The sequence below is a fragment of the Ursus arctos genome, unplaced genomic scaffold (assembly GCF_023065955.2).
Source record: "Ursus arctos isolate Adak ecotype North America unplaced genomic scaffold, UrsArc2.0 scaffold_30, whole genome shotgun sequence".
Lineage (NCBI taxonomy): Eukaryota > Metazoa > Chordata > Mammalia > Carnivora > Ursidae > Ursus > Ursus arctos.
Window position 1 is genome coordinate 16,251,834 of NW_026622986.1, and position 14,415 is coordinate 16,266,248.

Genomic DNA, 14,415 nt, shown 5'->3' on the forward strand with positions numbered 1-14,415 from the left:
TAATCAATCATGGTTGCTGTCTCTTCCGTTGTGGTTCTAATTAATACTCTGAGAGCCTTGCTAAAAGGATAGACAATGTGCTTACTTGTTTTCATTCCTTTTGATGGACTATAGAATTTTGTCAACTGCCGTCTTCAGCATTTGGCACAAACATTTCAAATCTGACTCCATTTCCTCCTCAGAAACATTTATTTTCAGTATCTTTTAGCTCAAAAAGTCCAAAGTAAAAACTATACAGGCCTCAAAAGACATCTATAAAACCACTTACATTCATGTCCCATTTCCCATACCAAACACAAATTAAAAAAAAAATCAGAACGGACAGTATATAATAGGTTAAAGAAATAACTGCAATTGAAAATTTATAAAAAAATAAAAATAATTTACGAAAAAAAGATGTGTGGCATCATTTAGTGTTAATTAACCTTTCTATGTTGACAAAATGGAACTATAGAGTCAGATGACAAAATTCTGTGAAATAGAGGATTAAATCGCAAGAGAAAACCTGGAGGCAGCCTCGTTTGGAAGCTACTTAATATCCTAATTTTCTATGATTTTATATAAAGCTGTGAGATGATATAAGCCGGGTAAACTCACATCAAAGTAAGACGTCTATACACTCTGGAGGCCTGTTAAAGTATTTAAGGTAATATATAAATTTAAATGCACCCGGGATAGAAGTATTTTAGTGTCACTGACAAGACTTTTGTACCAGCATGACTGGTATTGGAACAATCACTAAATATGCTATTTTCAAATTGCTACTTACTATGACTCAATATTCTAGAAATTCGTGTGCTTTCATATAGATGATGATGATGGTCCTAGATTTTGGAAATTACCATGTCAAAGATTGTAGCTATTAAAGGAACGCAATTTTGTTCTGATGTTTATACATTTTGGTTGTAGTTGAATTGGGCATTGTTAGATTTTTAGTCATTGCATTAAGGCCTTGTAAAATATTTGTGTGGGAGGAGAGAAAGGGAAAGAAAGGGTAAGAAATAGATTAAGTGTATGAGGGAGGTGGAGGAAGATTTATTTCAAGTTAAAAAAGAGTAATTTTAGCCGCAATGCCACAAAGCAATAATACACAAAAGTTAATAACTTACATATTGTGATGGTGGGTTTTATGTGTCAACTTGCCTGGGCTAAACAATATCCAGATAGCCGGTAAAACGGTATTTCTGAGTGTGTCTGTGCGGGTGTTTCTGAAAGAGGTTAGCATATGAATCAGTAGACTGAGTAAATGTTGCTCTCACCTAAGTGGGTGGGCATCACCTAATCCACTGAGGGTCCAAATAGAACAAAAAAGGTGGAAAGGCTGGGGCACCTGGGTGGCTCAGTCGTTAAGCGTCTGCCTTTGGCTCAGGGCCTGATCCCAGGTCCCTGGGATCAAGCCCCGCATCGGGCTCCATGTTCCACGGGAAGCCTGCTTCTTCCTCTCCCACTTCCCCTGTTTGTGTTCCCTCTGTCACTGGCTGTCTCTCTCTCTCTGTCAAATAAATAAAATCTTAAAAAAAAAAAAGGTGGAAAGGTGAACTTGCTCTCTGCCTAAGCAGAGACATTCATCTTTTCCTGCCCTGGGACACTGGCCCCCCTGGCTCCCCTGGCTCTCAGGCCTTCAGACTCAGACTAAAGCATACCACCATCTTTCCTGGTTCCCCAGTTTGCAGAGGGCAGATCATGAGACTTCTTGGCCTTCATAATTACATAAGCCAATTCCTATAATAAACCTCCTCATCTATGTATCTTATGTCCTATCAGTTCTGTTTCTCTAGAGAATCCTAATAAACATACCAAATGAGATATAGGGAGGGTACATAATTATTTTATTTATGAAAGTTGCCTTCAAGAAATTCTCACTCTTTTATAAGGTGATCTTCTGTAGAGAAAAGAACATAGATTCTGGAGATCAGTAGCCCTGGGTTTAATTTCCAGCTCAGCTATTTTAATAAATTTGTACACCCAGGAAAATCAGATGAATTGCAGAGCCTCAGTTTTCTCATTTGTTGACCGATTATCTTGATAATTAAAATCTGTGGAATACAGATCATGTACTGCAGTGCTTGGCATGCCAAGGGATTCCTTTCCAATCTTTCCTCATAGTATTTACCCATAACATCTTGTTTCTGGTGGACTTTTTAAAATGTTTCTAGATTTGCTTAATGTTTACATTGTTTTAACATGGATCTTTTAAATATTTTCTAGACTTATCAAAGGTTTATATAAAGTTGTCTTTAATATTTCCAGGACTATCCAGTTCTGTTTGTTCTGGAATCTTCCATGAGAGAGGGGTCCTGAGGAATAATCTGAGATAGAACAGCTGACAGAATATATGTACACTGCCTTGAAAGCCAAAATAGTACAATCAGAACATGTTGGACTGTTGGATGTCCCCAAACGAGGCAGTGTGGAGCTGTGTGGTACTCACTTTGCATTTGCAGTGTTGCACGTGGTCAGATTCGCCAGGGCGAGGGCTGCGGCTTCCCTTACTTCTTCACTGTCACTCCTGAGCGACTGAATTAACTGTGGAATCCCTGCAGAAACAGAAAGGGAAGATGAGGGTCTATAAACACCCACGGAAATGACAGTTTGGTGCCCTAAAAGGTTCAAAATGGGTTTGTCCGGGTTGCTTACCCTGATTATTGAAAAATTCTTTGCTGCCCGAATTCTCACTCATTGCCGAAATAGCTTGGGAGGCAGCAATTTTCGTTCCATCATTTTCAGAACCCAAAAGGGCTACAAGGCATTTTTCGACCTCTTGTTCGTGAAAGAGCTTTCTATTTTCAGCTTGCATGAACCAAAAGGGAAAAAAAATCATGTTGAAGCAAAAACTGTGTAAGGGTAACTATTTCCTCATCTAAAAATATGACAGGAGTTCAAACTCTTTCTTAGCTTCAGTCACAAAGACTCTAAACTAAACAAAATATACACCTGTTTAACCTTTAGAACACAGTTGATTATGCAAAATGACTTATGGATATTGGAATTTTTTTCCTATTCCCTAATATGGTATCAGTCACGCAGCAAAGAAAATTCTAGGGGTGCCTGAGTGGCGCAGTCGGTTAAGCCTCTGACTCTTGGTTTCAGCTCAGATTGTGATCTTAGGGTTGTGAGATAGAGCCCTGCATCAGGCTCAGCACTCAGCGTGGAGTCAGCTTGAGATTCTCTCTCCCTCTCCCTCTGCTCCTCCTGCTTGTGCTCTGTCTCTCTAAAATAAATAAATAAATCTTAAAAAAAAAAAAAAGGAAATTCTATAATAAGAAAAAGGCAAGTTTCAGATTTAGAGAGAACTTATTTAATGCCAATCATGGTGCCTGGCATGGTGCTATGTTCACACATGCTGTCTTCACACTAAGGACAAAGCCCTGCTTATTTGATGTTTAAATACAAATCTCAATATCTGAAGAATGCCTAAGATGTACAAACTGGCATGCTGGATGCTTAGAGAAAAGGAGAGAAGAGAAACTAAAAACGAGTAATATAGTACGATCCCAGTCTTAAGGATTTATAATCTTATATCAAAAAATCATAATCATTTTTTATCTCATTACAATACATGCTGTTGTAGCAAAAATTAAAACAAATATTTAACTGCTAAATTACCATCAACATAATCTAAACACATATTAGCATGGTTTTCTTTATTTGAAAACAAATAAAATTATGACTCTAAGTACATATCATGATATTCACCCCATTACAGAACACTAAATGAAAAACCAAAGTATTTTTAATGTTCTTTTTGTTCCCTAGTGTTTTTCTCTTGATTTTGTTTCATTTTTTTAGCAAATGACAACCTCATTACTATACTAAGCAAACACTGCATTAAACTAAATTAGAACATTAAAACCTAATTTTTTGTTTTGTGTTCTATAGTTAATTCTGAATAAGTTACTATTGATTAAAGACATGTACTCGAAAAAAGATATATTAATACAAACTCAATTTTAATGCCATAAGAGGTACCAGAGACTAGTTCGAAAAGCAACAGCTTACAAATAATTCTTTGCTAATTTATTTACAGTTCCTCCAAAAAACTTTGTCATAGGGTTGGTTCTCCATTAATTGACCTTCATAAACTCACTTTACTTGATTAAAACAGAAGAATGTGTGATACATCTCTTAGGATGTTGATATACATAAGAGAAGACTATTCCGTTAGAATAAAAATCTCTGCAAAACCTGCGGATACTGATTTAGATCATACATAACATCTGCATATGGAAGTAATTCATTACTTAAGTATACTGTGATTAACTTGTTTTTCCAGGAATATTCTTAGAAGTTATCGAAACTGGTTTTCCACTTTAAAGTTAATATATGATGTCTATCTTCTTTCAACAAAGAGTTTTTTAAATTGCCCCCTTCCAGAAGCAGAATCACGTCCGGATGGCCACTGTCTTTGCAAACATTTTTGGCCTTTGTTCATCTGATACGCCACAATCTGATCATAACTGGCACCGGCTAAATTACTAACACTTCTGTTCATCTGCCTTAAACCAATTATGAACCATGTCCTGTAATCCTATCATTTTAATACCTTGCTCCTTTCATTTAGAATTAGAATTCAGTCAGGTCAGAACTGTTTTATAAAAATGTCGCGATTAATAGTTAAATCTCAAGTATGTGGCTTCTGAAATGTTTTAAAATACATGTACTCCTGATTAGTAGTGCCTGAATAAACAAGATCTGAAAGTTTTCTGGAGTGTCTGACCTAAAATGTTTAGATTTATAATTAAGACTTCCCTGAATCTAACGCTCTAAATCAACTTTACTAAACAGAACGGTCTGAGAGTAAATTCTACCAGGGAAATCGGCGCAAAGAATTAATTTGTAAAGACTGACTTTGGAGTATGCAATTGCTGCGTTCAACAAACAGTACATATGCAACTATTGGAAAGATTTTTCAAAATAATCTAAATACCGTGGGCAATTAGTTTCTCAACCCTGCTGGGAGTGTTCTCAAAATCCAGCTGTGTTCACCAAACCTCAAAAGTGCTGACTGCAGTCTGGCTATAATAGATTTAAAAGATGAATTAACATATTAACCAAGTACCTTCATTGAATTGCTACACCAAGAAGTAAAGTATTTATGTTTTAATTACACAGATAATAAAGATGGCAAGGTAATTATGCAACTAATAGAGTTATGTCCTTAAAAATAACATTTGTGCAGTATCGCTAAAATAAAAAGCGTGAAGGTTTGTAACTGGAAATAAATCTGCAAGTAATGATGCTTTCTTCACCCACTCTGGAAGTTGCCATTGTGCCACCTTTGCTCCTGCTGAGATGTTAATGCCAGTTCATAAACTTCATGGCAACATGGTAATTAACACCTTCCCCCTCCTGGTGCCAGGTCAAAGGCATACTGATCTGGGCTTTCTATGGTGGGAGGACGCATGTTAAAAAGTACTCAACAAACAAAACTTCGAGGTTGTGTGTTATGTATGTTTGTGTGTTTCAACTGTGCTCTTGACGTGCAATGACAATGCATTACCTAAACCTACAAAAAATGTTTGATGATGATGGAAAGTAAAAAAACAAAACAAAACAAAACAAAAACCCAAACATTATAAATGAATACCGATGATTACATTATTCTTAATAACAGGATAAGGAGCAATATTTGTTAAAACCTGCTTGTGAATGGAGTTTTCTAACTGTGCAAATAGCTTTTCTCATTCGGTAGGTTGTCTTTTCGTCTTGATGATTGTTTCCTTTGCTGTGCAGAAGCTTTTTATTTTGATGTAGTCCCAGTAGTTTATATTTGCTTTTGTTTCCCTTGCCTCAGGAGACATATCTAGAAAAAAATGTTGCTACGGCCGATGTCAGAGAAAATTACTGCCTGTGCTCTCTTCTAGGATTTTCTAACTGTGGAAAATTATTTTGAAGCTTCATGATTATTTATTTTCAATACAGAAATATTAGGAGATAACTTCGTTAATCCTTATTACATTTTTAAAGTTTATCATTGCTACTAATTAATATAAAATAAAGCATGCTAGATCTGGCTAGGCCTGGCAGAGAGAAGTCAAGGCAGGCAACAGTTGATATAAAAAGGGGTAGACAGGAAATATAGAAGGGTTTGAAACAAAAGCACAGCATAGAATGGAGGCAGGGAAGAGGAGGTGGTTATTGTCCATCGGGCCAGGTAAACAGCATAAGGAGGTAAATAAATAAATAATAGAAGAGAATAATCAGCTAAATGATGTGCCTGTAAGATTTAGGAGTTGGGAAGTCGATGTCAAATTCCACAAGGACTGTTGTGGAAGAATGTTAGAAGCAGAAGTCACATGCTCAAGGTTAAGGGATGGAGATAAGATGAAGAAGTGGAATTACTTAAAATTAACTAGTCTTTCAAAGAAGTTGATTGAGAAGAAAGAGGTGGGGATAAGGGAAAGGGCCCTGGGGCAGGAGCAAGTCAGGAAGAAACAAATTTCCATAAACTACTCCCGGTCAATGAACAATTCTGGGCTCCTCAGAATGTTCCAGACTTGTATCAGCTTCCTTCTATATAACCAGTGGGACCAGCAGAAAAACAGCACATTAGGTGTTGCAATGCCACATTAGAGGAAAGCCTAATCATTATCTAAAACTGGGCTGACAGATTCCACGGCCATCTCAGTTGATGGAATAAATAGGCAAAGGGCATCCTGTATGTCTTGTCTGTTTTTTACAACTAGGCCTAGGCAGAGCACTCCTCTTTCTATGGTGAATAAAACATTAAAAACCAAAATTATGAGGGTATAATAGGTATGGAAGAGAGAGAACAGAGACATGCCAAAATAATAAATATTCCTGGGGGAAAATATTCAAACAAAAGCAATAATCAAATGTATAATAGAAAAAAAGTTTCCTAAGTTAGAATAAAAACAAACAAACCCAAAACATGATTACAAGGTAGATCACAAGGCTTTTCTATGTTGTAGGCAGAGAGAGAGTGTGTGCGTCAGACACATTCTGACAAAAAATTTTAACTTTAGTATAAAGGATTCTACACAAATACAAAAAGAACACATTTTATATACAAAAGAATGGAGATCAGACTGCCCTTAGACTTAGACACTACAAAAACACGTTTCGTAGAAATTTGAGAAAATGTTATGGTGCAAGAATTCCAAACCCAGAGAAACTGTCGTATGTGTCTGAAGGCAACAAACATTCACAGTGAAGGTCTCAAAAAATATACCACTCTTGACTATCCCTGAAAACATTTTTTTAACTGAAAAAATATACTCCAATTAAGAAGTGAATCCAAAATCTTAAGAATGGGTACGTTTTATTATGAGAAATTAACAGTGTACATTGAAGTGGATTCAATATGTATATAATGGTAAATGTGGATAAAATTGAGCATAATGGCAAAGTGATCCATAAAAATAAAATTATGGAGATTTTTAGAGAGGAGAATCTATAACCCCTACGAAATTTACAAACATCAGGAAAGGGAAGAGTTATGAAAGCAAAAATGCTAATAAATATCTTAAATAACCATAGCAACTCTATCTTTAAAATCGTCATTTAAAATTTCTTTTCGTCTATATAACGAAACGAAAGAAAGAAAACAAAGGAGACAACATAGAAAAATAAAAGGCAGAAAACATAAAACATGGTGTCAGAAAGAAGGCCAAACATTTATGTTCTCTGAAATCCCTTCCTGGTACTCCCTCCCCTACAGGCATTTTTCTCTGTGTTTGTCTCACCCCAATGCAGCTCTCACTTCTGTCAATAATCTGCAACTTCTGAGTTTCCCTACAAACTCTGGTTCTCTCTTTAATTGTACAGAACATTCAGGTCTTCTCAGTCTTTGTTCCCCCACTAGCCTACAAAAAAACATCTGCGTGCTTAGCTACAGCCTGCCTCCCCCAGAATAAATTCCATATTCTCAGAAAATAATAACAGTATATAGTGAGGAGAATTGTGTTTCTATTAGAATTTGTTTCTATATAGTTGTATAGCTTTTGTAATTACCATTTTAATGGCTCATTAAGTTATCTCCCGCTGATGTTCTACAATTAACAAACCATTCTTTTATTGTTGAATATTTTGGTAGTTTTCAGTAGGTTTTGTTGTTGTTGTTGTTTGTTTCTGTTTTGTTTTATATAACACTGCAATAAACATTTTTATTCATTTGGACTTTAAAAAAAAGAAAGAAAGAGAGAAAGAAGGCCAAACAAATACAATCGTTATAAAAATAAATCTAACAATGATCGGTCATCTAGTGGTAGTGATGGTTTCACAATATTGCTAATCTGTGGGGACCTCACCATCCGTTGTTTGCTCCCTTACCCCTAACTGTACTTCTGAAAGTAGTCCCCTTCATTTGCCTCTTTATTTAAACCATCTGGAGTTTACAGAGCTGGTTATTGCCAAGACCATATTTGATGATAAATGGCAAACTTCATATCAAATTAGAATTTAAATCTAAAAAATCAGTTAAGTGAGATTTTAAAAAAATCAGTAGTGGATATAAAATAACATTAAATAAAGCAAAATTAGCTAAAATAAAATTACAAGAGAAAAATCAACAGAAATAACACAGTGAGAAACTTCTAACATACCACTCTTCTTCTGTGATAGATCAAAGAATAGATAAAAAATAAAGATGAGAAAAACTGTACAATGTAATTTATAAAGCTGAACTAAAAGGTAAATATCAAACTCCACATTCCACTGGAAATACATTTTTTTCCATTCAACAAATATTGATCCACTTATTTTATTCATTGTTTACCTTTATCTTCTAGAATAGTGCCTTGCATATAGCATGCCTAGAATAAATATTTGTTAAGAAGTAAGCGAAGAGCATACCTTTTCAGGATTTCATAGAAGACTTGCATGTATTGATTATATCCTAGGCCTCAGTGAAAATACAGTATTATTTTCAAGGCAAAATTTACATTTTTTAAAACTACAAATCAAAAAATGTTAGAATTTAAAATGGAAGACTTTGAACTCTGGGTCCTGATGGAGAAATGGGACCTGGGGTTCACTAGAAGTCTTTCCCTCAAAGTGTTGGCCCAATTTGCTGATATGGTCAAAAGGCTGATTAAAATACTTCCTTCATAAAACTGAAATTGAAAATAATCGTAAGATAACCAAATCTTTATATTACATAAATGATGGTACATGTTTTTAAAATGCTAGTCATAATACATATCACCCCACTTCAAAGGGGTATCATGAACAAGAGAAAGTCCAGAAAATGTAAGAGGATGATTAAAGGATAGCCTACAGACGTGATGTATGGGGAAAGATTAAGTAAAATATAGATTCTCCAGTCTGGAAAAACAGTGGTTAAAGGGAACATGAAAAAATCACAAATGACATAGATGTAATAAATACAGATTTAGTCATTTGATTCTAAAATAAAGAGTGAGGAGACACAATTTGGAACTGGAATATAGTCATTTTAGAACTAGCATAAGGAAGTAGATTCATAAAACATAAAGTACCAGATGGGATTTAAAGACTATCTGGTTGAGTTTCTTTGTATTACAAATAAAGAATGGATTTCAACAAATGGTGCTAGGAAACTGGATTCCCACTTGCAAAAGAATGAAGTTGGATCCTTACCATACACCATATACAGAAACAACTCAAAATGGATCAAAGACCTAAACGTTAGAGATAAAACTATAAAATTCTTAGAAGAAAACAGGGAAAGATTTCCTGACATAAGATTTGTTAATGATTTTTTGGATATAACATCAAAAGCATAGGAAACAAAAGAAAAAATAAATTGGATTACATCAGAATTAAAAACTGTGCATCAAAGCACACAATCAATGGAGTGAAAAGGCAACCCGCAGAATGGGAGAAAATATTTGCAAATCATACATCTAATAAGGAGTTACTATCCAGAATATATAAAGAACTCTGACAACTCAATAACAACAACAAAAGTAATAAATCACCTGGTTAAAAAATGAGAAAAGGATTTAAATAGATATTTTTTCCAAAGAAGAAAAACAAATGGCCAATAAGCATGTGAAAGAAATGCTCAACATCAGTAATCATTAGAAAAATGCAAACCAAAACACACTGAGATATTACCTCATACTCATTAGCATGACTACTAACCAACTAACTAACTAAATAAATAAATAACATACCAAGTATTGTGAGAATGTAGAGAAATTGGAACCCTGTGTCCTGTTAATGGGAATGTAAAATGGTGCAGCTGCTATGGAAAACAGTATGTCAGCTTCTCAACGTATTTAACACAGAATTACCCTATGATCCAACAACTCCAGTCATGAGTGTATACCCCAAAGAACTGAAAGCAGGGACTTGAAAAGCAATTTGTATATGCATGTTCATAGCAGCATTATTCATATTAGCCAAAAAGTGGAAGCAACCCAAGTGTCCATTAGTAGACGAACAGATCGACAAAATGTGATATATACATACAATGGAACACTAGTCAGCAAAAAACAAAGGAAATGCTGACAACATGGAGGAACCTGAAGCTAAGTCATGCAAAGTGAAGCAAGCCAGTCACAAAAGGACAACTACTGTATGGTTCCACTTATACAAGAACTTAAAATAGTCAAAATCCTAGAGACAGAGAGGATGGTGGCTGGCAGGGATTGCAAGGAGGAAGAAGTGGGGAGTTCATTGTTTCATAGGTACAGGGTGTCTCTTTGGCAAGATGAAAAGAGTTCTGGAGACGGATGTTGGTGATGGTAGCACAAAAACGTGAATGTACTTCGTGCCACTGAGCTTAAAATTGGTTAAGATGGTAAACTTAATATTATGTGTATTTTACCAAAAATTTTATTTATTTATTTTAAAGTTTATTTATTTATAATCTCTACACCCAACATGGGGCTTGAACTCATGACCCTGAGATCAAGAGTTGCAGGGCTCCACCAACTGAGCCAGCCAGGCACCCCTTTTACCACCCTTTTTAAAAGAAGAATAGAACTCATTTCCTTTCCTTTCATCAGAACCAGCTCCTCTTCTTGAGTTCCCCATTTCTGTGAATGTCACCATCCTACTTCCAGCCGTCCCGGCCAGAAACCTGGTCTTATCCTTGACATCACTGTATTCCTCCACCAATCCATGTAGTCAATCAACAAACACTTATGAGCCTTCCCAATGTGCCAAGCACTTTGCTGTTGGTTCTCCTTACAAATATCTTTTTCAGAAGACTTTCACCTTCCACCTAGATTACTACAGCAATCCCCTTCCTGGTCTTTTCTGGGTCTGGTCCAGTACACTTCTAACCTCTCCTCCACTTTGCAGCAGGGCATCTGAGTGGCTCAGTCAGTTAAGCATCTGCGTTCAGCTTGGGTCATGATCCCAGGGTTCTGGGATTGCGTCCTAAGACAGGCTCTTGCTCAGCAGGGAGCCTGCTTCTCCCTCTACCTGCCTGCCGCTCCCCCTGCTTGTGCGCACTCTCTCTCTCTCTCTCTCTAACAAAGAAATAAACAAAATATTTAAAAGAAATAGAATAAAATAAAAAGTGAATATCTGTAATGGTCCCTCACCTCTCTAAGCCACTTCAGTGGCTCTTTGTTTCCTTCAAAATAAGATCCAAAGTCCTTAACTTGGCTTCCACCACCCATTAGCATCTGGCTCCTCATTACTTCTACAGCCTTGACTTTCAGTTTTCTGCTGCATTCTATTCACTGGCCATTCTGAAAACTTTCAGTTCTGGAATTTACTATGCTCTGTCCCTCCTCTGGCCTTTATATACCGTTCCTTCTCCTTCGAGCACTAGTGATGCTTCCTCATCCCACCACGACCTTCTTTGCCCAGCCAATTTCTATTATTTACTTTAGGTCCTAGGTTGTAAATCACCTATGTCAGGAAGACCTCTCTGATCCAAGTTGACATTAGGTGCTCCCCCCACCCCGCCCATGATCTTGTTCTTCTATCATCAAGCCCATTTCACACTACAGTCTGACCACCTGTTTCCTTGCCTGTTCTGGGTTTATTGACACAGAGTGGGGGCTCAATAAATCATTAATAAATATGTCCAGAGAGGCTGTGGTTCACTCATAGTCACAACCTAGGTCATCGCAGTGCCAATAGCGAGACTAGCAGTAGAACTGGACCACCAGGGACTCTCCACCCAGTACTCTTCCCACTGCTATGTCACAGGATGAGTAATAAATTCATGAAACTCACTATCCCAAGAGGGACTGCGACCATCTTGAAATGGTCCAACCACACTAGACAAAAGAGAAATTGCAATAATTTAGGTTTGCTATTGTCTGTGTCTTGCCGTTGCCCTTTCTTTTGGTCTCAAACAGCTAAGAAGTCCTGAGAAAGTTGGAAAACAGAACTGATCGGGTTTGATAAGGTCTAAATTCCATTTGATAGAATACGGATTCAAGCAACTTTTGCCAGTATTAAAAACTTTGATTTTTACAGCCTGTCTAGATTTGGCAAGTCTCCTCTATGTTAACTATGCACTGCATGGTGAAACTCGGCTTACTGCAATAAAACTCTGTCTCGAAGAAATCTGTGTGGACTGAGAAGGAAATGTTTCCCATAATATACACATAGACATATATACAGATATGAGTATATATGTTTAGAATATAAATCACTTAAACTAGTCAAAACTGTCATCATTTATAAGAGGAGTGTTGTGGAAGGGGGAAAATAAAATCACTACTTTTATTAAATAAAATACTCCAAATATACATAAATTAAAACTATAATTTCATCTTCAGTGCTTGTGATGTAATTAATCTCTCATATTTTACAGATTTATGTCAACATAGCTTGCCACTGAAATGAAAATTGTATTATGTATATAGTGTGAGCATATTATTTTTCACAGCTATATCACATGCTAGTCTCCGGCCGAAGTTGAAATTACTGTATGGATATCATTCCAAATGTGGATATATTGCAACAACGTTTTCAGGATCACAAACAATGCACAGATTCTGTAAAATTTCAAAATCAAGAGAAATAAAGGCTTAAAAACTTAATTTAGGAATGAATTGCTTAAAAAGAAAAAGATTCGTAATTAAATCATGGAGTTTATGATATCCCTGACAAAGCGACCTCTACTTTTACTCATTGGCATTGGGATGAATTTTGGCCCCGAATAGTAAATATGGCACTATACTCAAAGGACCATTTAAAAGCAGACAAATACTCTAGTACTTGTGAATACTAATCAAAATCAAGAATAAAAGAGGAAGTATGTGCGCTTAGTTTATATAAAATGAGACATACGATCAGAAGCTGCTTTAGTTATTGCCTTTGCCGCATTCTTCTGAATATCAGGAATTGTAGAGTTTTCTGCAAATGAGAGGAGCTTCTTAAGACCCCCTGTCTGCTGAATCAGTGCCAGAGTATCCATATCTTCAAGACAATTTGCTATCACGGAAAGTGCTTCTATATGAAGGTCATTCAATTCCTAATAATCAAAGCAAACACAACTTGAGAAAATCATGCTAAAAGAGTTCGATACTTCCCAAATTTTACTGTAAGACAAAGGTCAGTCAGAACATGACGTTGTTAGCTTTGTTGTGACAGATGCCCAAGGAAACAGTTTTGTTTATGATCGTAACATCGCTCTCCCGCACAATTTGCCCCATCTCTTCTTGTTTCCCCTACTCCAAAATGTTTCACAGATGAAAGATAATTACTGGACATTTCCAGTAATGGTAGCCAAGTGGAGTTGCTCATACAACCTGCTACCGACAACAATTTTAAAATCTGAAGAAAATATTCTTTGAAAAAGCAGACAGAAGCTGAAGGAAAGTATGTTCCTTAAAATCTCCTACTGGTAGAGGGAAGTATTAAGTTTGTGGCCCTCTTGCCTGAGGAATCTCCCGAATCCCCATCGCTGTGGAAAACTGCAGCCTTACCTGAACAATGAGATGTTTAAGGTGGGAATCCTTAAAGTGAGCAGAACAAAGAGAGGATGCTTATGGAATTCCTGTCTACCATGTTCCCCGCCATCCTGAAGCAGCTTGATAGAATGGCCTTTTGAAGACTTAGTTACAGTGCCAGCAAAGTGGCAATACCTTGCAGGGCTTGGGCAAGCTTCTCCACAAGGGTATTATGTTCTGAATCAGCATCCAATATACGGTGCCGTTTCTCCCATAGCCAGTGATGGTGGGTCCAGGAGTCAAGGGGTGGAAATGGGTGTGGCAGCAGTCAAGATTACCCCTAGTGACCCACTAGCAACATTCTGCTTCCTGTCTCCCAGAACTTCTGCTCTGCTGGCCTAGAGGTCTTAGTTCCAAAGGGGAGAATGCTTCCACCAAGAGACACAATGATTCCACTGAACTGGAAGTTAAAACTGCCACCCAGACACTTTGGCCTCCCCGTGCGTCTAATGCAGGCAAAGAAGGGAGTTACTGTGCTGCTGGGGTGACTGATCCCAGTTACCAAGGGGAAACTGGACTGCTACTCCACAATAGAAGAAGACTATAT

At 36.8% G+C, this 14,415-nt stretch overlaps 1 protein-coding gene across 3 annotated transcripts in view; it reads right to left on the reverse strand.

Moving 5' to 3' along the window:
• Window positions 1–14,415, reverse strand: part of ARMC3 (armadillo repeat containing 3) — a 123,777-nt gene that overhangs the window by 43,211 nt on the left and 66,151 nt on the right. For all 3 annotated transcript variants that reach the window (XM_057304732.1, XM_057304731.1, XM_044392190.3), the window contains 3 exons: window positions 13,207–13,390; window positions 2,638–2,790; window positions 2,432–2,537 (listed from right to left, as the gene is read on the reverse strand). In XM_057304732.1, the coding sequence (XP_057160715.1) occupies window positions 2,432–2,537; window positions 2,638–2,790; window positions 13,207–13,390 (443 nt within the window). The remainder of the gene's footprint in view (window positions 1–2,431; window positions 2,538–2,637; window positions 2,791–13,206; window positions 13,391–14,415) is intronic.